The sequence below is a fragment of the Sceloporus occidentalis genome, unplaced genomic scaffold, assembly GCF_023333645.1.
Source record: "Sceloporus occidentalis isolate IW3139 unplaced genomic scaffold, rSceOcc1.0.p SCAF_319, whole genome shotgun sequence".
Lineage (NCBI taxonomy): Eukaryota > Metazoa > Chordata > Lepidosauria > Squamata > Phrynosomatidae > Sceloporus > Sceloporus occidentalis.
This window is the reverse complement of record NW_028317299.1, coordinates 6,628-30,421: the sequence shown is the minus strand read 5'-3', so window position 1 is coordinate 30,421 and position 23,794 is coordinate 6,628. Positions and strand designations below refer to the sequence as shown.

The window sequence follows — 23,794 nt, the reverse complement described above, 5'->3', positions numbered from 1 at the left end:
CGAGACCGAACAGGAAGACTCGCCGCAGAGGAGGGAGAGAGTGGCGCCGAGCGGGTACTGACAGCTTGGTAAGCGAAAACCACTCGGCGCCCCTTTCTCTCTCTTTCCCTTTTAAAAAAAAAAAAAAAGGGCTTGGGGCAAAGTGCCGCCCACTTAAAAAGTGCCGCCTGGAGCGGTTGCCCCACTCGGCTCCATTGTCGGGCCGGCCCTGGGTTTACACAGAGTTATCTTGGGGAAAAATTGCAGAGCTTCCAGTGGCATCCACTACCCTGACTCGCCGATTGGGGGAGAGGATGTCACCGGAAGCTTTTTTCCATTTTGGCAGAAGTTTGCCATGGGGTTGTATCGGCCCAGATGCGGACCAAGAAATGAGAGAAAAGAGAAGAACAAGAAGATAAATAACAAGAAGATGCGGAAGTGGTCGGCATAGAAAGTAGGGAGACATTCAGACACCGGGCGTTAAAGAGCCCACACATTTCAGAAGAAAAATCACAGCTTCTTTGCTTCATGGGGATCTGGCCTTATTTTCGGAGATTCATACAAACTGGCAAAATCAGCAAATTTCATTAAATTTGTAATTCGTACAAATCCGAATGCACAAGTCTAAGTCTTGCAGCGCAAGGGAATAGAGCGTAAGCATAATGGAGCCTGTAAATCGTGTATTCTTTATTAAACCTTTGTTTAAAATCAATTAACGAGAAAGGAGTTCTCATGGAAAGGTCAAAATAAGTAAATATACAAACGGGGCAGGATGTACTGATACTGTATCTATTTAAAGTCATAAATACGAGGAAGACGTCTAATTACAGATGGCCTTTTACATTTTAAAAAATGATTTGCTAACAATGATTTCTAATGATTTCATTCATTACTGCGTAATTTCTCCATAGATGCCCTAGCCTGGAACATTAGTACATAGGGAGAAAATTACTAAGCAGTGTTAAGGTCCTTTGTCGAAAAAAAATTGCGGACAGAAACAGACTGTGGATTTAAAACAGCCCTGGCTCTCTAAAGCCGACAATAAATAGCATGCATGTGGCCGCCTGCTGGATACACGTGGCTGAACAATACACACTATTAGACTTTTGAAGCCAAATGCATCTAGTAGGGAGCTGCACGCTAAAGGACGAGGTCAGCCACATATGAAACAGTAAAAGGTATATAGGAGTCGCCATTGGGTACCGGTCCTCCGGTCATTTTCCCCATGTCCTTCATGGCCAGTCTGGGACGGACTGTAATGGTCCTTGGACAGCTGAAGCCATTTAATTTTTCTACAAAAAGTTCTGGACCAAACATTGCGAGAACAGAGCAGGAACGGGTGATGGGTCTATTCTGTTTGGCCCAATGCGATGGACATCATGGTTGCACCTGAGCTGATGGACCTGTTGGGAACGGCTGCTGTATAGGTTGGCCCAGGGTGCAGCTATATGTGGGCCCAAGGTTGAGAAATAACTTCCAGCATTTGAGGTATCAAAAGAAGGAGTCGGAGTGTGTAGAGGCCAAGCTAGGTAGTTGGGCAGTGTAGACACACTTTACTACTGAGCTATGTCTGTAAATGTATCGTAAATGTCTTTAAGGCCTATAGAACACTGTGATCCGCTCATACTCAGGGTAGGAAAGGATGAGAGAGCAATGTGGTCCCTTCTGAATAGCACCATATGTAGATATTTGTAATCGTGTCCTTCAATGGACCGTTTTCCCTATTTCTGTTTTTTGTTCTCAATAACTATTCTATTCTATTGAAAATTAGTGTGGGGGGGGTCTTCTTTAATAAGAAACAAAAAGACTCTCTTTGCTCTCAGTTTATGACATAGCTTATGTTAAACTTTTCACTAGAACTCAATAGTCGGGAAATTACCAAAACATACATTGCTATTCAAAATAAAATTAATTAGGGGACTTTTATCAGGAACAAACGCAAAAAAAAATCCCAACTTTATGATAACTGTCCTCTTGTCACATTTGCCCCTGGGTCCCCACCTAGCGTGACCCCTCTATGGTCATAAAAACATTTAAGACTATGTTTATAGATAAGGAGGGTTTTTCATAATCAGGTTCCTTTGATAGAAAATAAGGATCAGTGATCGAGAATGAGCGTTCTAGAATGTTAATTCGCGGTGTCCATAACATTCGTTCAGATTTTTCTTATTGAGCAGTTCCATCCTAAATTGGGGAGCCAATTACTGATATCATTTTCTTTTTTTATCTACAATTAGCACTATGTTTAACCTCTTAAATAATGCAAAAAATGCCATACTGTGTGTTGTAAGTATGGTGGTAACGGTGCATTCATTCCAACGAGACAGAAATGGGATGTACGTGAAAAGTTATTGAGTTATAAGCCACGGTGGAAACCGCTCACGGCACAAAATGCAATATTAAAGAAATGGTAAAAATATGCATCGGTGCCAAATGTTAGCTGATGAATTATGTATAACACTGTTCTACAGAAGTTTGAAAGATCTCGAGGAAAAACTGACCTTAGATGAAGACGCTGCGTGAATTTATTTTAAATGTAGTCTTTTTCACTGGATAGGGATTTCCTGATTAGTAATGAAATACATACACCCTCTGGCATCGATTGGTTGATGCCAGAGGAGGCCCCTGCAGGCGACCAATAGAGTCACTCGCACGGATCTTTAACTCCCGACGGCTAACCTACGGATTTTTGTTCCCGTTAACCCCTGCGATGCTGCGTAGATAAGGTGGGCTAGATGGGGAAGGGACCAGGGAGATTAGCAAACGAAGATGAAGACGAACACAAGATTCTTCGTGTTGTGTGTCTTCTTATACGTTTGGTTGCCGCCTTGTTCATATGTTTGGGCTGAAGAACTAAAACGCACCCTTCGTGTTCGTTTACATGCTTGCCCGAATACAAATGCACAAGTCTACCCAATATCTTCACAATATATCAATATGGGACACAAAACTTTTTAGGCTTTTGTCTAATATCCCAACAACTTGCCTCATTTACATCGCTTAGATACAAGCATAATACTGAATAACATTGTTGGCCCGGCTTCAATGACAATCAGACAAAGCATTGACTAGATTCAAGTATTAAACAACCCAACAGACTCCAAAGTAGGCCTGGATCCTACAATGGTCATTGCCGACTCAATGTTGCATAGAACTAGCATTCTAATTAAGAATATGGCATTCTAATTAAGTTTAAATTAAAACCAGAGATCCCAATTGGGTCATTGCGCACCCAACGAGCTTGGGTTGAATGGCTGGAAACATTAATTAATCTCTGCCTCGAGAATACCGCGCTATCCCAAGGTGTCAGACTGGGTATTCCAAAACCCTCTGGAGATGATGACTGTGTTTTTAATTACAAAATATCTAATCACAGCTTGCGGCATTCATAGTGTTAACAAAAGGCTACATAGATGCTTGGAGTTCATCACAAAATAAGCTAATTTCCAGCCGGTTAAGGATCATTTTTTTTTATCGTCACAAGGATTTTCCCTACAAATAATTCCTGGGAGGATCTTTTTGATCGATCAAGATGACTCTCAGCAGGCTGTCCGGCTAATGATGTCATTAATAACGGCATTTGCATGGCGTGCTGGGAAATATCCTGCAGAAAATGTTTTACATCATACTTTGACCCCCATGTGCTATTAGAAAAACATGGAGTTTTTGATCTGGTTAGCCATGAATTAAACTATTAAAAAGGAAAACCATGGAATGGCAAAAAATGCCTTCTGTGATGTCATCAGCTGGGAGAGAGTAAGCATTTTACTATATTAATGACCCATTCATGACCTAATAGTAATCAATTAAATTGACCAATTGAGATACTTCACTTTATTATGTGACAATATGTTTGAGCCAGATCTGATGAATGTTTTTTTTTTTCCCATTTCTGCTTTTTTTTTTTAGGTGAGAAAGAAGATCCTAATTCATGAATTAAAGGACTCTCTGGGGATGGATCAAAAATTAGATTATTCAATCAGCTATGATGGACGTCCGTACGATTCCCATAACATACCTCTGGGTGGAAAATTGGACAGGCTTTTAAATGCCCAAACACGATAAAGACGCTTGGCCCTTGAATCACAACGTAAAGACCCCCAATCCGAAGCGTTGCAACGTACGTGTCTACCAGACCCATTCACGACGATAAAGCCAACGAGTACCTTTTATAAGAAATACTAGACGCGAGTTACAGAAATGACGAATTTATGAGCAGACAGACGCTTTGCATGCGATTCAAGATCAGCTTGGATATTATTAATATCCAATATTAATAATTATATTATTATAGCGTGATAATAAGTAAGATTATGATTGACACTCATGCGGCTGGAGGTAGCTCTATATATAAGCTTTCCTACCTTTGCCTGCGTATAGTATGTCTGTGTATAGTATGTCTGTGTATTTCTGTGCTGTGCGGTTACCGATACATCTTGCAGGGTTAACTCAGCCCTTACTGCTGACCTTGGCTGGCCCTTTATAATGCATCGGCGAGAGACAATTTCAATTTAGCGAATAATCCCCTCAATTCAGGCGTCTCTTGTGCTGGAAAAATAACAAATGCAAGAACCAGTCTGTTATACGAGTGTCTTTATAGAAAACCGTAGGCAAATGTATAGCACATTCTAACAGTACGTTTCTATGCTTCCCACTAGCGGGGTGTAACGGGGGAAGACGAGTGTATTTACAAAAAAAGTTATTAAAACATGGTCAGTTATATAAAAAAAATATATTTACAATTTTACAAACAGGACTTTTAGATGAAAAATATATAAAAAAAATAGAGTTCAATCTGGATTTAAAAGGAAATTCTTGTTGCCGCGTAGAGAGTATTGAGTGCCGCCATCTAGTGCATTCCAGGATTCAGACGCAGGGCAGATTATACGAAATCTTGTTGCAAGAGGAATCAAGTTGCGTTCAAGATGACCCCCCCCTCCCCCCCCCCCAGGCATTTTCTCACTTTAGGGAAAACCTGTAATATGAGCAGTTTTTGACACCCTAGAAATAAAGACTATATAAAACGTATAAAAGCCAATAAAAGTTACAGCGGAAGAAATTTCCGTTCCAGGGGGAGGTCGGTTGGATTACTGGACATTGCAGGTTTCCTCGCTCTCGGACCGTTCGTGCAAAATGCCGACGTCTGCCGTCCCTCGGTCTCTTTCTGCTTGGCCAACGCGTGGACTCTGAGCCACGGGGCCCTTTAATCTGTTGTGAGCAGAGAGCGGGGATGATAACTCCATGGATCCGACTGCGGCTTCCAGTTGAAATAGTTCAATTTTATTAACCTGCAAAACAGTTAACATGTAAATATATATATTAAAATATATAATATATATTTTATATATTAACCCCTTAATGACAAAGCCCGTACATGTACGGGCTCAAAATGCATTGTTTTCAATGGGTTTAGGGACCGCCCATTGTCCTTAAGGGGTTAAAGTTTAAGGGGGGGGGGGGACAGAAAATGCTTTACAGCTTAATATACAATCTTTTTCCTAAATCACTACATTTGCGCATAACTAAAACACCAAAAAAACATCAGGAACACAGCCCTCGTATCACATTGTACTGAACTCAAATAGAGAGGAACTGAATCTAATGCAGCTACGGATGCTTGTAAAACATTAGAAAGGTTATTTGTTACGCCAGTGCTCGGAATAACGGCTTTTACATAAACAACCGTGGACCCAAGTAGTCCACGACCCTGCGTGCGTATTGGGGTAATTTTTGGTGCTAAGAGGTTTCCAGGAATAGCCGCGTTTTTACCTTCTGTGATCTGCTGCCCCCATCTGTCCTGTTGGGGACATTTCCGAGGTTTTCGAGGTCGTCGCTGTCTGCTAGGAGGCTGGAAGGAGATCGCTTCTGTGCAGAGAGACGGGGACTTCTCCTCCGAGGGAGTTCGGTTCTTCTGAGAACGTAAGGACTTTGCTTACCTGATGGGATATCTGAAAATCCTACAAAAAAAAAGGGAAAAAACTATTAAAATCAATGTTGGGGAAGTGAGAGAACGGTCTATATTCTAGAACGAAAACCGTTGATTAATCATATAAAACACAAAAACACAATTTCAAAAATAAACAGTCTTTGTAGTCTATAGGGATCTTTATAGGTCTAAGAATTAAGAGAAATGTAAATTAATACAATTTTGGGTACCAGGACTGCCCGGCTAGATGGCTGAAAGACTTTTTAAGACGTGGTTGGTACGTTGCTTCGCTTCTTTTCAACAAGGGTGCTGGGAACTATCTTTACTATCAGATTGTTACAAACGCTGTGCAGAAAATAATTTAAATCACTGAAAACTCTAATGTAACATATTCCACCCGCTCTTCCCGCTGTCTGCTATACAGTAAGACACATACCCTTTTTCACAACCTCCGGAAGCCCCTCTGGCTCCAAATACATCTGAATATCTTCAGTGGTCTGGGGTGTAGAAGCCAAGCCGGTCTTCTTTACTCTCTTCGTCACTCGCTGAGATGTAGGCGTTGTGTATTTTTGCTCCCCGTCGTCCTCTGTGCGCTCCTGGGTTCGTTGGCGTTTTGAGGTCCCCGGTGCCGACCTTCTGTCCTTACTTCTTCTCCCTTTACACGTCTTCGAAGGACTTTCGGACGTTGGCGGGAGAGGGGGGCTTTCGTTGATGGTCTCAAGTTCTTTCAGCCTTGAACTCAACAAATCCACTTCTTTCCGTAATGAATCATTGGCCTCCTCCAGTTTGTGGGTTTCAATTATTAACGTGCAGTATTTTTCGACATTCTCATCTGCTTCCAGACTCTTCTCTTCCAAAGACTGTTTGAGTTCCTCTAATTCTGCCATCAAAACGCTGAGGCTGGTCTCGCCATCTGCATCTGTATCAAAGCATAGATCGATTAACACGTGGAAGTTTCATATAATCCCCCTATATCAAGGACTGGATTAATTAAACTATTGTGCCAAAAAAAAATGGCCGCGGGGTGTTTCTGCAGGAATCACTCTGTAGAGCATTAAAGCACTTTTATTGAGAAAAAGAGAAAGTGTGTAGAGGGTTAATGGCACGGGCACAGGGTAGCGCTGGTACATTCTGGCCTGGGTGTTAGGTAAAGCCAGATGGGCCCTATCGGCCCCTATCTGCAACTAATAAATGCACTGGCACACATTCATACACGCGCACACACTCTAACGCACACACTCTAACGCACACACTCTAACGCACACACTCTAACGCACACACTCTAACGCACACACTCACACCGATTAACAGTGATTGAAAGAGGAAAGAACGTACTTTGCATTCCGTGTAAGCGATTCTCGGCTTCTTCTCGCTGCTTTATCTGGTTTTCTAGCTGCTCCTTTTCACGCTCCAGCTCTTCGCACGATTTCACCCACAGGTCCAGCTTGCGGCAGGTCCCGGCATTTTCCTCTTCCAGCCGGGCCACTTCCGTCTAAAACGCATTTACAGAAACACGAGCCGGATTAGGACGGCGGCCAGCGCTCGGACTCCAGAGGTCCCTCATTAGTCCGCGCTTAGCGGGAACCCAAACACCAAGTCCTGGAATCACCTCTTTCTTTTTATAAAGGGCCACAAAGCCTTAACGGCTGGCAATCACCGCTGACTGTAAACTCACAATAGCGTTCTATACACGGCCGGGAGGGATATTATTAATTTAGAGCCTGGATTAGAAGCTGGTAATTATATCGCAACACCTGCCTTTTATACGAATGCAGGAATGACAGGCATCTCCAGCTAAACCCTGGCATTTCTTTTGTGCTCGGAGTCGCCTGCTGTTCTGGAAATTGTACGCAGCGCGGTTTCATCAGAAATGGATATAAAAACATCCCCGCAGCGCTACAGGCGGCGGAGGAATTATTATTTCGTGTTAAGCAAGAATAACAGCTGGCGGGGTAAATCCCAAGACAGAAATCAGTCTTAAAAGACTGACAAGAACCTCGGCTCGATTCATCTGTCATTAACCTCAGAACGCCCCAAAAATACGCTAGATCCAGGACACAGGGGCTCATTTTTTTTGGCCTGATTGGTGACTTAATGTTTTTAAAACAAAAGTATTGAACTGGGTTAGAAAGCAGAGTCCTGACATCTTGCACGCATGGACAAAAAAATATATAAAATTTACAAATTTAAGTGTTTTTATTTTCTGAATAATATCATTTTTTTTATAATATAAAAACGGGGGGGGGGGGGGCATGGCTTACTTTAGGGAGAAGCTACAGCTCCCCGCCTCTTATGAGGTCTGGCGATTGAAGCGGATAATCAGGGGCAGAAAAGCGCAACGGGAGAACTTTCCGCGCATGCAAAATGCTGCCGAGTGCTGGAGCAGACTGGCAGTAGGTATATAATCCCTCATGAATGAATCAATAATTTAAAAATATTAGAAATCAAACATTAACCCCTTCGTGGGCCGATTTTATTTTTCGTGACGATGGCTGTTTTAACATTTCTGCGCTGCTCGTGTTTCATTTTCTTCTTTCCCGTTTACTGAACCCACACAAGTTATATATTGTTTTTTTCAGGACAAGAAGGGCTTTCCTGTCATTGTTTTAATTGTATCATATGACTTTAAAAAATGTCGAGGCATTAAAGCAACACCGTTTGGGTGCAGAAAGCGAACATAGATCGCTTTCTGCACCCGTTTGAAGTCATGACGGTCCAGGCACGTCATTTGTTGTTAACCCTTTGTTTTTGGGCGACGTACCCGGGCCGTCAATTGTCACTAAGGGGTTAAAGTACATATGATGGCTGCAGCATCACTTCCACAATGCGCTGCATATACAATATCGTTAATAAACTGTTTTCATTCCCTACCGTTTTTACACACACTAATATATATATATATATATATATATATATATATATATATATATATATATATATATATATATATATAGCAGATTTCTGGGGGCTGCATGTCTCCTTTAAGTGGAATTTTTTTCCCAGGTCTTCCTGGAATTAAACTGATGAATATCACATTACAGATGAAGATGACTGCCAAGTGCACACTTACCTTAAGCTGGTTAAACTCTAGCAGCTGCTGCTGGGATTGTACCGTGGATTGCTTCAATTTATCGTTGCCTGCTTTTAAACGATGAATTTCAAGCTTATGGTTATTAAGATCAGCTTCGACTCGCGTCAATTTCCCTCGGTAGCTTTGAATTTCTCCTTTGTGCTATACAAGAGAAAACATTTATAAACATGTTTCAAATCACAATAAAAAAAAATATCAAGCATTCTTACCTTACAGTATTTTTTGCACCCATACATGCACACACACACTACTGTATATACATACAATAAGGCAAAAAGGCTATTTAACCCCTTAAGGACAATGGGTCGTCCTTAAACCCATTAAAAACAATGCATTATGAGCCCGTACATGTACGGGCTTTGTCATGAAGGGGTTAAAAGCACCCGAATCATAAATATTGGTGATTCCAACACACTAAATGGCCATATATTATATTGCTTAGTCCATCACTATGAAAAACGACCCCAGTCTTGGCCTATTTAATGCATGCTTGTGTTTTTGTGTATATTTTTGTTATTCGATATTGGTGTATATGAAACAATTCTCATACATCACGTGCTTCCGATCGGAGCGTCAGCTACTCTGGCAGTAGGTTATGGAGACTGCAGTTCTAAATTGCAGTCTGGATATCGAGGCGCACCGTTACAGCGGTTTTAGCAGTGAAGTGCGCAAGCAAGGATTGCTTACCGGGTCGAGAGGAGCACAGAGTGCCTCCCTGGGACAACCCTGTAAATGAAAATCCCGAAACCTGCTCCCAGTGCCTGCCAGGAGCCAAGACCAGAACAACGGAAGCAATCATAATAAACGCACATTTTATTGTTCCTTTAAAACTAAACAAAATACAACATATACAAGGTTTTTTACAAATTACAATATTTGTTATTTTGTAAAAAGCCTTCGCTGAAACTGCGTCAGCTGACCCATGAGCAGGCTAAATATTCCTTTCCTCACCTGCTTTATTTCTTCCAGGAGAGCGTGTTGCTTCGCGTCAGTTTGAAGGAGCCGGCTCTCATACCCCTCTATATCGCCTTTCATATTCTGCGCCTGCCTCTCCAATTCCTTGCGAAGGTTTGCGATCGTCTCTTCCATTTCTTTTCTTTGCGATGTCATAGAGAGCAGGAGAGACTAGAAAATGCATTGAAAAAAAGAAATGCAAGTAGAAAATGTGGAAGAATTTCATTAAAATTTATTATAATATATATATATATATATATACACACACATATAAACATACATATACATACATACACACACACACATATATATATATAAACATACATATACATACATACACACACACACACATATATATATATAAACATACATATACATACATACACACACACACATATATATAAACATACATATACATATGACATACAGAAAAATCTGGACCTATCAGCTATTTGGAGTTTAAAACTCACGTTGTTTTCTTCGTTTTGCTGCCTTACTGCCTGCGTTTGCTCTTCAAGGGCCTTCCTTTCCAAAGCGTTTGCTTGTTGAAGTGTTTCGATCCGCTGCTCGGCCTCGCGTAGCTTTTGCTGTAAGTCATCGCAGTTTTCGGACAATTTGTCTGCCTGCGCGTTACGAGTAGAGAACGGAGCACATGTAATAACGCTGAAAACCGACCATCATAACCACAGAAGGCCGTCAGCCATAGCCACATTTTGCCAAAAGGCAGCAGCAGCTTTACTCTTTTATACATTTTTTGTTATATAAAAATATTTAGATTTGACAGGATAATTTAGGAGATATGGGTTTGTTGCCCATTTTTTTTTATAATCTGTGTTATTTTATCTGCACGTTCTTTGCTTTTTCCTGCGTATGGGGAGTTTATATTTTCAGCTGGGGGTCCTGTGGATCTGGGTGCTGACAGAACCCCCGCTCCGAGAGTCCAATCTCTATTGTTCACGGTGGAATTTGCTCTGCCCGTCTGAAATGATCTACTAAACCGCAGGAAGAACCAAAGGGAAAGGTCACAAAAAACCGCAGTATTCAGAGGCGACGTCAGAGAAACGAGAGGAGGCAACGGCCAGATTAAAAACAAAGAACTTTGCTTCAAGAACTAAAAATGTAATTAATTTGTATTTATTTTTTTAAATGAGACATTTCAATTAACTTAGGAGACCCAAATGGCGATGACTAAGTAGCCATGGTGCTTTAAGGCCAGAGGCCCCCAGATGATGTGAGCGCGGCCAGCGGCCCACTGGGTATACTACATGGCCAGTCCAGGCCTGATCTATTTAACACATAAAAGCGATCAATAAATGATGCACCCCGATGGGGCGACCAGGCCAGGGCTATATACATTTTTTATATATAAAAAACACACACACACACACACACACCTTTCGCAGAAGTGCTGTATTTTCAGCGGCAGAAGACTCCGCTTTGATTTGTAAATCTTCGCAGGACTTCCTCAGATCCGCTATGGTCGCCTCATGCGAACGGCTGGCCGCGGATACATTCTGCAACATCGCTTCCAGTTTGTCCACCGCTGCCCGAAGAGTCTCCTTCTCGTTTCTCAAATTCTCTCTCTCCACCTCGGACCGCGAGAGCTCCGCGGAGTATTTATTTTCCAGCCGCTCGGCTCCTTTTAGTCCGTCTTCGAGAATCAGGAGCCGCTCCGTCTTGTCCTCCAGTTTCCTTTCGCAGATCTCCAAGTCAGCGCTAAGTTTCTCCACGGAACGCTCCAGATCCCTGTATTTTATGTGCGCCTCCTCTAACCGGCTCGACAACTGGGTTTCGTTTTGCTCTAAGAGAGATATCCGGTTAACGTGTTTGGTCCGGTCTTCCTCGTACTTCTCCTCCGACGATTTCTTTTGTTCACGTAACTCGCTGAATCGCATTTGAAGCAACAGCTGCTCTTTTTCTGACTCCTCTTTAAATGTTTTCTGCGCCATCTCGTTATTTTCCAGAGCGCCCGTAAGACTCCGTATCGTTGCTTCTAACGTCACTATTGTCTCCTGTGTCACCATAAGTTTGCTTTCAAGATCGGTTGCCTTTCTCCTGAAAGTATTCATTTCATTCTCCAAAACCTCTTTCTGCGACTTCAGGTTTTCCGCTTCCTCTTTGATCGTCTCCGTCTGAAGAATTACACCTTCCAGATTTTCTTCGGACATGGCCAGTTCCCGTTCCAGACTCTCGATCTTGTCCTTCAGGCCGTCTACGCTTCGCTCGGCCTCTTTAAGCTTGTCGAACACGTGCCGTTTTTTCTTTTCATCGGATTCGATTTTAATTTTGAGTTTCTCTATCCCGGCGCGCATCAGAGAAACCTCTTCCTGGGCCGAGCGCAATCTCGTGGCCATTTCGTGTTTCTCGGACTGGCAGCGTTCTAGGGTTCCAGACAACTCGTTCTTCTCGGTTCGCGCAGCACTCAGCTCGGCCCGGATTTCTTCTGACTGTTGCAGAAGAACGGACCTCTCCTCTTGCATTTGCTGGATCTGGTTCTGCAGGTCTTCTAGTTGCGAACTTCTGCTGTTCTCTATCTCTTGTAAGCCAATCAGACTCTCTCTTTCTCGGGACATCTGTTCTGCGATGGACTTTGCATCGTGAAGCTCTGACTTTAGCGCGCGTATTTCAGCTTCCAGTATTTTAATAAGTTCTCTGGTGTTTGTCTTATTCATCTCCAACTCGTTTTCCTTTGCTTTCATTCTCTCGCACGTTTTCTCAAGCTCCTCCTTCTCTTCAGTCAAGCTCTCCAATTCTCGAATCATTAACATTTTCTCTTCCAGGACTTGGGTAATTCTCTCCTGTAAGGTTGTTACGGATTTTAAGTTCTCTGAATTTTCATCCTGTAGGTGTTGGCATTTAGCTTGAAGAGCATCCAGATCAGCTTCCATGGACAGCGCGTGATTCTCAATGTTTGACTTCTCAGACCTGGTTCTTTTCAGTTCGTTCTCGGTCTGAAGATATTTTTCCCTCAGTTCTCCGTTAGATATTTCTAAACCTTCACGTATCGCAGACAAGTCGGACGACTGGATTTTCAGCATCTCTACTGTATTAGAAAGGCTACTTAGATCTTTTTCCAGGTCCCCGACTCTTGCAGCTAACTGTTGCTTCTCGGAGGAATGCGACTCGAGTTTTTCAAATAAAAGAACTCTTCCGTCTTCGAGTTCCTTTACTTTGCTCTGAAGTTCTGAGGTTGATGTTTCCTTTCCAGAAAGTTCAGATTTCTGCATCTCAATCGTTACATTGAAATTTGTTATTTCGGCAACCAACGTTTCAATCTTAGCCTCTCGTTCTTTCACAAGTTCAAGAAGCTTCAAGTTCTCGTTGGAGAATTGCTGAGCTTGCACCCCGAGATTTTCAATATTAGATTTTAAGCGGTCCGAGGGAGTATCAGGGTTACCAACCGAATTATAGTCCTCGGCTGATTTCGGGGAGCATTTAACGTCTTCAGTAATCTCGCTTGTGAGTTCTTCTTGTCCAGGTGACTTGTCCTGACTCAAGACCACAAGGTTTGCTCCCTGTTTTGTTTCCCTTGTATTTTTAGAACAGGGACTCTGGACGGGGTCTTTCGGATCGTGGCTTATCTGCGAAAGAGTGTTATTTAGGGCTAAACTTCCTATTGGTAAAACAGAACACAGGCTCTGATTTGTGGCATCAAAGGTTCTTGTTAACTGAAAGAAACAGAGAAACAAAATATTTTAACAAATTCTAGGATATGTATAGGTAAACTTCATTAAAATGTACAGCAACACATAATAAACTGTACCTGATGTCCTACAGGTGTCTACATCACAGGCTAGCATATGAATTATATTGGCAGTTATGCTTTTAGTTTTGTATAAATTCTATATATTTTTTGTTTATTGCTGAAAAAAAAGGGGGGGAGAGAAAAAAAAGGGGGGGGAAAATCAGTCTAGCTTACTAACCAGAAAATGTAGATATGCGAAGGAAGTATTCTATATCCATAAACTTTGGCTAAACCAGATTGTGCTACATAAACAAAGACAAACTATTCTAGATTTTCTGCCAAAAAAAAAACTGCATGTAACATTCAAGCCATTAAGTAATTACAATATAAACGTTACGAAAATTGTGTGTACCAAGAGATCTCTTTGTATTTGTATTCCTGTAAAATAGATACTTACATCGTCAACATCAAAAGATAGTATCGATCGGGCGCTCAGGTCAAGGCACTGCAGCTCCAGTCGAGCAGCTTCCAACTCCAAGGATAACTGCTCGGTCTGCTTCTTCTCTTCCGCCAGCTTTGTCTCCATCTCTGCAGCTTTAGCTTTCATTTTTTGGTGCAGAACGGCCATTTCTGAAATGTGCTGTTTTTTTAGGTCGTCTACCTCCGTTTGGTATAACGCCAGCAGCTGTATTAAATTTCCGGCGTCAAGACTTTGCTCTAAAACAGCCGTGTCTTTTGACTCCGTATTTAGCTTTTTCAACGGAAAACCATTAGAGACAGAGCGACGGCCTCCGAAATGATTCGCTTCGAGGACTGTACCCGCCTCGCTCGCATCAACGGAATCATTAACGTCCGCTGGCATATCAGAAAGCACCGGAGCATGTTCTTCGCTCAAACTGCAAATACTATGTGAAGCCGTTTCAAGTCGACATCCGCCGCCCTCTGGATGCTCTTGGGTACAGCTCCTCTCATGATCGCAGCCGGCAAGGATAGAAACGTCATCGAGGTTGACAGAGCATTCCGCGAGAGATCTCAGAAGCTTCTGTTTCTCATCAACATCCATCTCAAGAGCTTCAAACTCAACCGGGTCTCTCTCTTCGCACCCCGGACTCGCCTTGCACTCTTCCAAGGCTCTGCTTTGAGACAGCTCTTGGCTCCGGAGATCACAAACAAGTTTCCGGAGTTCTTCGTTGGCTTTTTGGACATCTTGATGAACTTTTTTCAGTTCTGCCATTTCTAACTTTAGATCTTCAAGCTCTTTGGAGCCCTCGCTGCGCCCGTCAACCAAAATTTGGCGCGCCTCTTCTTTTTCTTCTGCAACGTGAATTAAATCATTTGTTTTGGCCACTTCTGTTTTCTGGCTATTCAGGGCTTTATCGTAAAGCTCATGGATTCTTCTATTTTCATCAGCCAGCCGTTCGATCTCCCTTTGATTAGAGCTTATCAGGCCAGCGAGCGTTTCCCTCTCAGCAACCCACGACTCGGAATTTAGATTTATCTCCTGCAGTTTATCATTGAGCTTTTGGTTTGTTTGATGGGCAGCTTGCAAGTCTTTCTCCTGAAGTCTTAACTTTTCCGATAAGGAATCAATCTCCTCATCCTTTACCTTTATGGCAGCGACCACCGATTCAATATAACGCTCCTCAGAGGCAACCTTCTTCTCTAAGCTTTTAGACTCTGCTACAAGCCGTTGGTGAGCAGCTTCATATTCCGCCAGGCGGTTTTTGAGGGCCGTTTCACTTTCCAGAAGCTCGTCGTGCTGCCTTCGCAACTCAGCATTCGCCTGCTTTTCTTCATCCAACACCTTCTCTAAACAAGATGCTCGGTCCACAGAAGATGATGAATTTAGCTCCAAAACGTGCCCTTTCAGGTCGGACATTTCCCGCAGTAACCGCTCAATTTCGTTTCTGAACGTTTGGCTTTCAGATTCTAGCCCACGGCACGCGGCTTTCTGGATTTCCAGCTCGGCCCCTTTAGCTTCCACTATATCTTGTAGGGTTTTTATCTGAGTGTTTAGATTGTTCTTATCGTTGTCTAGCAGGTGTATTTGATCCAGATGAGTCTGAATGACGTTTTCGAAGCCTCCAATTTTATGCGCCAGATCTTCTCTCTCTTTGGAAAGTTCACCGATGGCTTTTTCCTGCTCATTCTTCAAACCGCAAAGTGAAATGTTTGTATCGATTAACTGCTTGCATTCCTTCTCTTTAGAGTCCACTTGATTTTTTAAAGCCGCGGATTGTTCCTCCATTCCTGCCAGCGCGATCTTTGACTGTTCCGCATCCAGCTCTCTCTTCTTCAACACTTCCGAACAGAAATCTCTTTCTTTTTCCAAATTAGACACGGCCATTTTCAGACCCTCAAAACTAGCAGACTCTTGATCTTGCATTTTTTCAAGGGCGGATTTCAGCTCTGCTTCTAGGACTGTGGTTTTATCTAGAAAAAGAACCAGAAAGCAACGGTTTAGTTTCTTATACAATGCAGTTTTACCTAAATTTTAGCACTTTAACAACACGTTTACCTTATTAAATATGGCCTTAAAAACAATCGTTTGAAAATGGTCATGCTTGTGAAAAAGTTTGGTCGAGCTTGTGCTGCGCGTGATGTCATACTTGTAGGGTGACAACGAACGCGCCCATGTACTACACACAACATATGGCACAAGAGGAACTTACTTTTCTGTTCCTCTGCAAATAGTTGGTTTTGCCTTAAAGTCTGATTGACGGTCTTGAGCTCTTCCTCCAGTTTAAGCGCCTCTTTACTTTTCTGATCATACTGACTTTTGAGGGCGTTTTGTTCGCGTTTTGCTTCCTACAAAGATTGCGAGCGGAGAAGAATGTAAAAAATAGGCAGTGTGTGCATGTATAACATATGCTAAAATTTAAGGAGCTATAAATACCCCTCAGTATTGCTTTCTTCTAAATAAACTACTCGAGGCCATCTTATTCACCATGGCAGGATACATTTTTAAGAGTAGATATAATTTGCGTTTATGGAAACCAATTACAGACACCGCAGCTCAGCAGAGAATTTAAAAAGTAGAAATTATAGAAAAATAATTCAGAGATTTAATGTTCTCGCAGTATTTGAGCTGTTTAAAGACGGGCTTGTACTTAGTGCAGCGACAACAAGCGTCTCTGTCAAATTGGGTTAGAAACGTACAAGCAGAAAGAGCATATTTAAGTAAACATGTAAAAAAAAAAAGTTTAATTTTTCCACCCTGGGGCATTAAGTCCTACACATAAGCTTAGATTCTTATGGTCTGGCATAACATCAGCGACGCATTTCCCCTACCGGCTGCAATAGGCAGGCTTGTACTTTTCACCTAACAGCGAACGGATTCTTTTTGATATCACCCCAAATCTGAGTTACATTAAATCATTTTATGTTAATTTTAATCAAACGTTTTAAATATTACTCGTTCATTCGTCAGAAAGGCACACAAATACTCGCCTCGATAAGTTTCTTAAAGTCGTGCTCATTTTTCTGGCATGCATTCAAAGCTTGTTCTGATCTGGAAAGTTTCTGCTTCAGTTCTTCTGTTTCGATTTCCAAAATTCTTTTTGCGTGGTTCATCTGCGTAGAAACAAACAAAAAAAAACAGCAACTAAGTACACAGCTTTCAAATGATTAATCGTGAAAAGCCCCAGGAAGAGTGCGAGCTTAGCATAGCTTCAATACTTTTATAAATCCGGGAAGTATTCTGCAAAGACCTACAGGGGTAAATAATCTAGGGTTAATGTATGGGGTGGCTAGACTTTATTTTATTGACCGGGAGTTTGTAGGAGAGTTGTGGTTTTAGCTCATCAACTTCATTATGCATTATGATAGACAAACACATGCAGGTTTCCCCTGCAAAAAGAAGAGGCCAGCCTGCCACGCGCAATGTATAGTTCAAACAGTGAGGCGGACTCTCGCTTATTGAAATTATACATTAATGGAGGGCCGGCCAAGCTATATTTGGCTGTAATTTCAAAGAATGTCTTACTTTGTCGAGCTCAGACTGGACGGCGTTGAATTCGTTCTTTGCTTGCTGAGACTCCTGACTCAGTCTCGCCTTTGTCTGGTTGAGCTGCTGTTCCATGTTTTGAAGGGAATTTTGCAGGCGCAAAAGTTCCTAAAGATAAAGTAACAAAACATCCAAATTTGATCCTGTACGGCGTTTTCAAATGCGTGTGGCTCTTTGTTGTGTTAATGTTGTAACATATACTTATATTAAAAGTCAGCAACGGCACAGTGTAACAGAGTCTTCCGTGTATAACCCATTTTCATGCACTGGCTGGGTGTGTTAAAAATACTTCCCATGTCTTAATTTAAGATCTATACCAAGCAACCTATCGATATTAAAATTCCTCCTTATCAGTACATAACATGCAATGTATTTTCTTTTACCATTTAATGCTTTTCACTTTACTGCATATTTATCCTCTGCAGTACTACTATTAGCCTCTAGGTGTCAGCAGAGACACACCAATTTCTGCTTTAAAGGGCTCGGTCACCTTCACGGCTTCTGTCAGCATTACTTATAGTCCGTCTTTTTGCTGGTTAATCCAATGTAACGTTTACCGCATAATAAAAATCAGTAAGCTAATTATAGGGTCGAAATACATATATATGTAGCATCTTTTTAATCCGTACACAAACATGGGTTTAGTTAGTGTAGAGAGCAGTGTCACATTTAGAATCTGGGGGAAAAAAAACTTGTAATTCTGCTTATTTTATTTTTTTTAATAGACAGCATGATTAGGTGCAGTTATAGGCAGTAAAAAAAAAAAATATGACTGCTGATACAGCATTTATATCCCCAAGTCAAGGAGTTGTGTGTACATGTAATAATCTTACCTGTGCAATCAGTAGGAACATTCTACTAGTTGCTATGGTGAATGCTCAAGTTTGTATCATTTGCACCAGAACTGCTCTTTATACATAAACCCCAATTGTATATAAACCACTGCAGATGGCCGCAGTAAGTGCAAAGATGCCACTAAATGCAGCTTTATCCCAGGGAATCCTACCTTTAACTGTATATCCCACATGAGCGTATATTAAATTGTAGAGATGAGAACAAGGCTCGATACATGCTTAGTGAATACATGCCTTCCTGACTCACATGATCAGTCTACGGCCTCGGCAGCACATTACATTTAGCGAGAGAACATATCGCAGAATATACCCACTGACGGTCTACCTGTTGGTTTTCTCTCTCTCTTTCCTTTAGTTTCTGCTCCACAGTAATTCGGGCGCTTTCTGCGTTTTGTCTCTGGCAGCTGAGCTCCTCCGAAACCTTCTTCAGTTTTTGCTCGATTAACACACACTGAAAGAAAGAGCCCACGTTATTCACAACCAGCGGTGGACGAGCATTGGTTATAGGAAAGAGGGAAATCAGAAGTGCGCTCAGTGTTCTTTCAAATAGGGGTCTTGGAAAATACGAATATTGGGCTAGTACATATGCCAGCCGTGATCCCCAGCCATTATGGGCACGCTATTTTTGTTAATGCACATGCACGGAGGGATTCATCAGCGTTCCTTCAATACATTTGTTTTCCCAGCTCCCTGGCTTGCAGGGGACACATTCAGCATCCGAGACCCCCTCAGCCAAACTTGTACAGAAGAGCAAGTGTATTAAACGGTCTAATCTGTAAACCAAGTAATTATGTTAACATGGTTTCATAACAAAAGTTGAGTCAATGTAAACCGAGCCGGTACAACAGTCTAACAGAAATAAATTTACCAAAAAATTTTTAAAAATGAATAAAATATATATATTATTATTTATTGTTTTATATAGCGCCATCAAATTCCGTAGCGCTGTACAATGGGTGGACAGGACATAACAAGTAGTATGTAACATAACAATTTGACTTAGAGACACCAGGTGAGGAGGGCCCTGCTTAAAAGAGCTTACAATCACACACACATTATATATATATATATATATATATACACACATACATATATATACAGTGTGTGTGTGTGTGTGTGTGTGTGTGTGTGTGTGTGTGCCTTGTTTACAAGTCTGTATGCGAAGATCTATTCCCGCACCTTATCATTAGACTGCTCCAGCTGCATCTTCCCTCGGGCTAGATCATCCCTGCTTTTTGTCAGTGCTTTGTCTTTTTCTGAGAGCTCTGTCTGAGTTTTTTCTAATAGAAGTTGAATTTCTCGAAATCTGTTGACCTGGTTTTTCAGCTCTTTTTCTTGCACTTGTAGTTTGAAGTCCATCTCGCTTATTTTGGATTTTAGTTCTGAAGAAGAGGAGGAAAAAATTTTTTGAAAAATAATGACCGCTAACGATCCGCTTGAACAGAAGTGATAGCGTCTCCACTCACTCAACAAAGCTTCTCTTCCGAAAAGAACTCAGCCTACCTAGATTCTGAATTCTCAGTTGCTCGTGGGCTTGCACGTTGCAGGAATCGGGTGCGTTCAGAGAATTATCCGGTTTGTAGCCCTTTTTGATGGGGGTCTCCTCTTGCTCCCACGGAAAGTGAGTTGACGCGAAGCTTCTCTTAAGAGGGGTCTCGTGGCTGCCGTGCGAGGAACGGCTTGGCGTCCGGTCCTGCTGCCACGAAAACACAGAGGAGGAGGACTGGTGACGTGCGATGTCCCTGTGATTCATCGTGCCTTGGGAAGAGGGCTGAGGAGGCGGATTTGCGGTCTACAAATTGAAATAGAATACTTCATATAAAAAGGGATAACATAAAAGGCGTAATAAAAGCGCATAAAGAATGCATCAATAATGAGTAATCTAACCATTCAAACAGACCATACCAGCCGCACCGAACACAAAACTTTATTACAAACTTATCCAAGCGGTGCAAACATTTCAGGGCTATCTGCCTCTATCGGTTTTTCTTTTCTTTTTATATAATACTAAACATCATGCGTTCCTGAGCTATGGGTTTTAGTTCTCTGGATGTAAGTACTATGCACTAAACTGAAACACGTCACAAAGAGTTAAAGCTACAAGCAATGGGCACACAGACACTAAAATAGTTGAAAATGGTATTCTTAAAAAAAAATTACTGCACGATATTTTTAAACGATCTCTACTTTCACGTACTTTTAACTGCATCAGTTTTAGCTCCGCTTCCAGCCTCTTTCTTTCTTCAACTTCTTTGTTGTATTTGTCCAGTAACTCATCATATTTGGAGTCTGAATAAAAGTCAGATAATATTAACGTGTTAAACGTAACAGTTACAGAATGAACAAGGGACAGGGCGACGGGGGCATGAACAAGGGACAGGGCGACGGGGGCATGAACAAGGGACAGGGCGACGGGGGCATGAACAAGGGACAGGGCGACGGGGGCATGAACAAGGGACAGGGCGACGGGGAATAAGGACGGGGTTAAATGACTTACCTCTGGACTTATTAGGTGTACACAGAACAGCTGAAGCTTTCTGCGGAGTGACACACAGAGACATGTCCCCGGCATTAAAGGAGTGTTGGCTTTTCTCCAAATCATTCTTATAGCTGGCGAAAGGAAAACAAAGTAAGTAAAAGTTCTTAATAATCACAAGTCCAGCACCTAAAACTAGGAATCGGCTTCATCGTCATTGATAAAACAATGTTGCGTCAGATGATAAATGGCGGCCCCGTTAAAATTCAGGAAGCCTGATCACTAAATGCTGCTTAAAGTCCCATAAATCTGGTTTATTAACCGTTTCAGTTCTTGCTCCAGCTTCTCAATGTGCTTCTTGCCGGATGTCAGCTGCCCTTCCAGGAAGTTGGCCTGCGATTCTTTGACTTGGTGATCGTGAATTAGCTTCTGCTTTGTCTTTTCCTGGGTGTCGCATAATTCTATCAAGCTCTGGTTCTCGCGCTTGAGTGCAGTCACCTCACTCTTTTCGCTTTCAACCTGTCCAATAGATTCACACAGGATGGATGAAAGGGGCAGCAATTTACAATCATCATATTACATACACCATTGATGTCCTTCATTCAGTGTTCACTCGCTTACAGGCAGTCACAAGGGCTGGTTTACAGCGTGACTCCTAAAGTGGCACCAACCGTCAGAAAGGTATTCCCCTCATCAAAGAAAGAGGGAGAGAGAATGAGAGAGAGAGAGAATGAGAGAGAGAGAAAATGAGAGAGAGAGAGAATGAGAGAGAGAGAGAATGAGAGAGAGAGAGAATGAGAGAGAGAGAGAGAATGAGAGCGATAAAATTGGTTGAAAAGCTTATTTTTCCCCCTTTCTACTGAGGGAAATGCTTATCATTGATACAAAATTAGCCACCTGTTATTAAATATACAGCATCTCCTGTCCCTTGTATGTATCAGAAAACGGAGCATAAACCACTATTTCATTTATTTTGGAATTGCTGGAATGCTCAGCAAAATAATATGCGGCGCATGTTCAGGAACCGTACAGTGTGTAGTACAACTACATTCATTCATTCACTCAAACTTCTCAAAACCCGTCATTTATTTTTATTTTTTTTGACAACCTACTGGAGATATTTAGTTCACTTTGTGGAAGGGGAGATCTCTGGCTGCCATGGCTAGTTCCTGAACCAATGAACAACAGGAGAAGGTAAACGTAACGGGGTGGAATAACCATACAGTTCTGTAGAATGGGAAGTTGGGACGGCTGCCATATACATAAGGTGGGTTTCTAATACCCCTATATTGTTTTTTTACACTGTAAACATGACATATTTTTAGCGAGCTGGATAAAAACATAGTGTCTGTGCCGGGTTCTTTTTAAAGGGAATGTTTATTCCCGGCTACGGAAATGTATGGATAAAGTGTTCTACGCGCTGTACGTAACACAGACGGGGGCATTTATTCACACTACGCCAGGACCCCCGCCGGATCCCACAATCAGGGCCGGCCTTAGGGGTGTGCGACCGCACAGGGCGCCATGGTTGCAGGGGCGCCTGACCGGGACTTAGATTAAAGCATCGTTTTTTTTTTTTTAAACTTTATTTAACATCATTCATGTTAAATAAAGTTAAAAAAAAAAAAACGATGCTTAAATCTATGTCCCGGTCAGGGGCGCCGAGCGGTTGCTCGTGAAGTTCTCGGCAACCGCTCGGCGCCCCTTACTCTCCGTGACTCCGTCGCTGTGCCGGCATCTCATGTTGAGCGCCGGACTATTCCGGCTCTCAACATGAAATGCCGGCAGAGCGAGAAGACGGATGCCTCCCGCTCTCACCGCAGGACTCCGGCAACAAGGTAAGTGTGGGGGGGTGTAGTTTGAAGGGGCAGAGGGGGGGTGTAGTTTGGAGGGGGGGTGTAGTTTGGAGGGGCAGAGGGGGGGTGTAGTTTGAAGGGGCAGAGGGGAGGTGTAGTTTGAAGGGGCAGAGGGGGGGTGTAGTTTGAAGGGGCAGAGGGAGGGGGGTGTAGTTTGAAGGGGCAGAGGGAGGGGGGTGTAGTTTGAAGGGGCAGAGGGAGGGGGGTGTAGTTTGAATGGGCAGGGGGGGTAGTTTGAGGGGGCAGAGGGGAGGGGTAGTTTGAAGGGGTGGTTTGAGGGGCGGTAGTTTGAAGGGGCATGGGGGGGTAGTTTGAAGGGGCAGAGAGGGCGGGTAGTTTGAAGGGGCAGAGAGGGGGGGGTAGTGAGGGGGGCGCCAGAGGAGTAGTCCGCACAGGGCGCCAGAACGCCTAAGGCCGGCTCTGCCCACAATATTACCTTTTGCTTTTGCTTCTGGAACGCCGCCTCCAGCGAGTCAAACTGGAATTGCCTCTGCTGCCGTTCTTTCTTCAGTTTGTCCAGCTGACTCTCCAGCTCTTGGATTTTCTGGAGGGTTTTTGTCGGAAGTCCTTCCTTCCATTCTTCCACCACCCAACTCATCGCACGCGTTCTGCAATCCCTAAAACATTACAATTCACACCGTATTACGCGTCAGAGCGGGAACGGCCGGGTGGGCTGATGCAGACACCAGCCGAGTGCTGGGCTCCGGATTTTGGGGGCATTTTATCAGGAAGGACATCAGCTGGTGTCAGGGTCCTCTCTGGTTGCCCCCCTATACGCACGTCAAGACACTTTACCAAATCACTGCCGTTACAAAAGGAATTCGATTTCATTTTTTTCCTATATTTTATATTATATATATATATCTATCAATAAAATATACATTATATATATATATTTTTTAAGACAAATCATATCTGCTATTCTGCGTCAACATAAATGTGGAGCCATAAACCACTTCACTGGTTT

The 23,794-nt window shown here is 42.6% G+C and overlaps 1 protein-coding gene across 1 annotated transcript; it reads right to left on the bottom strand.

Moving 5' to 3' along the window:
- Positions 1 to 5,066: 5,066 nt before the first annotated feature.
- On the bottom strand, positions 5,067 to 23,425 carry LOC149274816 (uncharacterized). The gene is made up of 19 exons (XM_089505236.1): positions 23,264 to 23,425; positions 21,294 to 21,490; positions 21,007 to 21,105; positions 20,693 to 20,801; positions 19,999 to 20,287; positions 19,675 to 19,877; positions 18,821 to 18,946; positions 17,621 to 17,749; positions 17,086 to 17,208; positions 16,308 to 16,443; positions 14,093 to 16,068; positions 11,345 to 13,618; positions 10,421 to 10,573; positions 9,948 to 10,121; positions 8,976 to 9,137; positions 7,241 to 7,397; positions 6,342 to 6,824; positions 5,749 to 5,936; positions 5,067 to 5,267 (listed from the first exon to the last, which is right to left on the bottom strand). The coding sequence occupies exons 1-19, from the start codon at positions 23,423 to 23,425 to the stop codon at positions 5,067 to 5,069; spliced, it is 7,341 nt and encodes a 2,446-aa protein (XP_089361362.1).
- Positions 23,426 to 23,794: the final 369 nt, after the last annotated feature.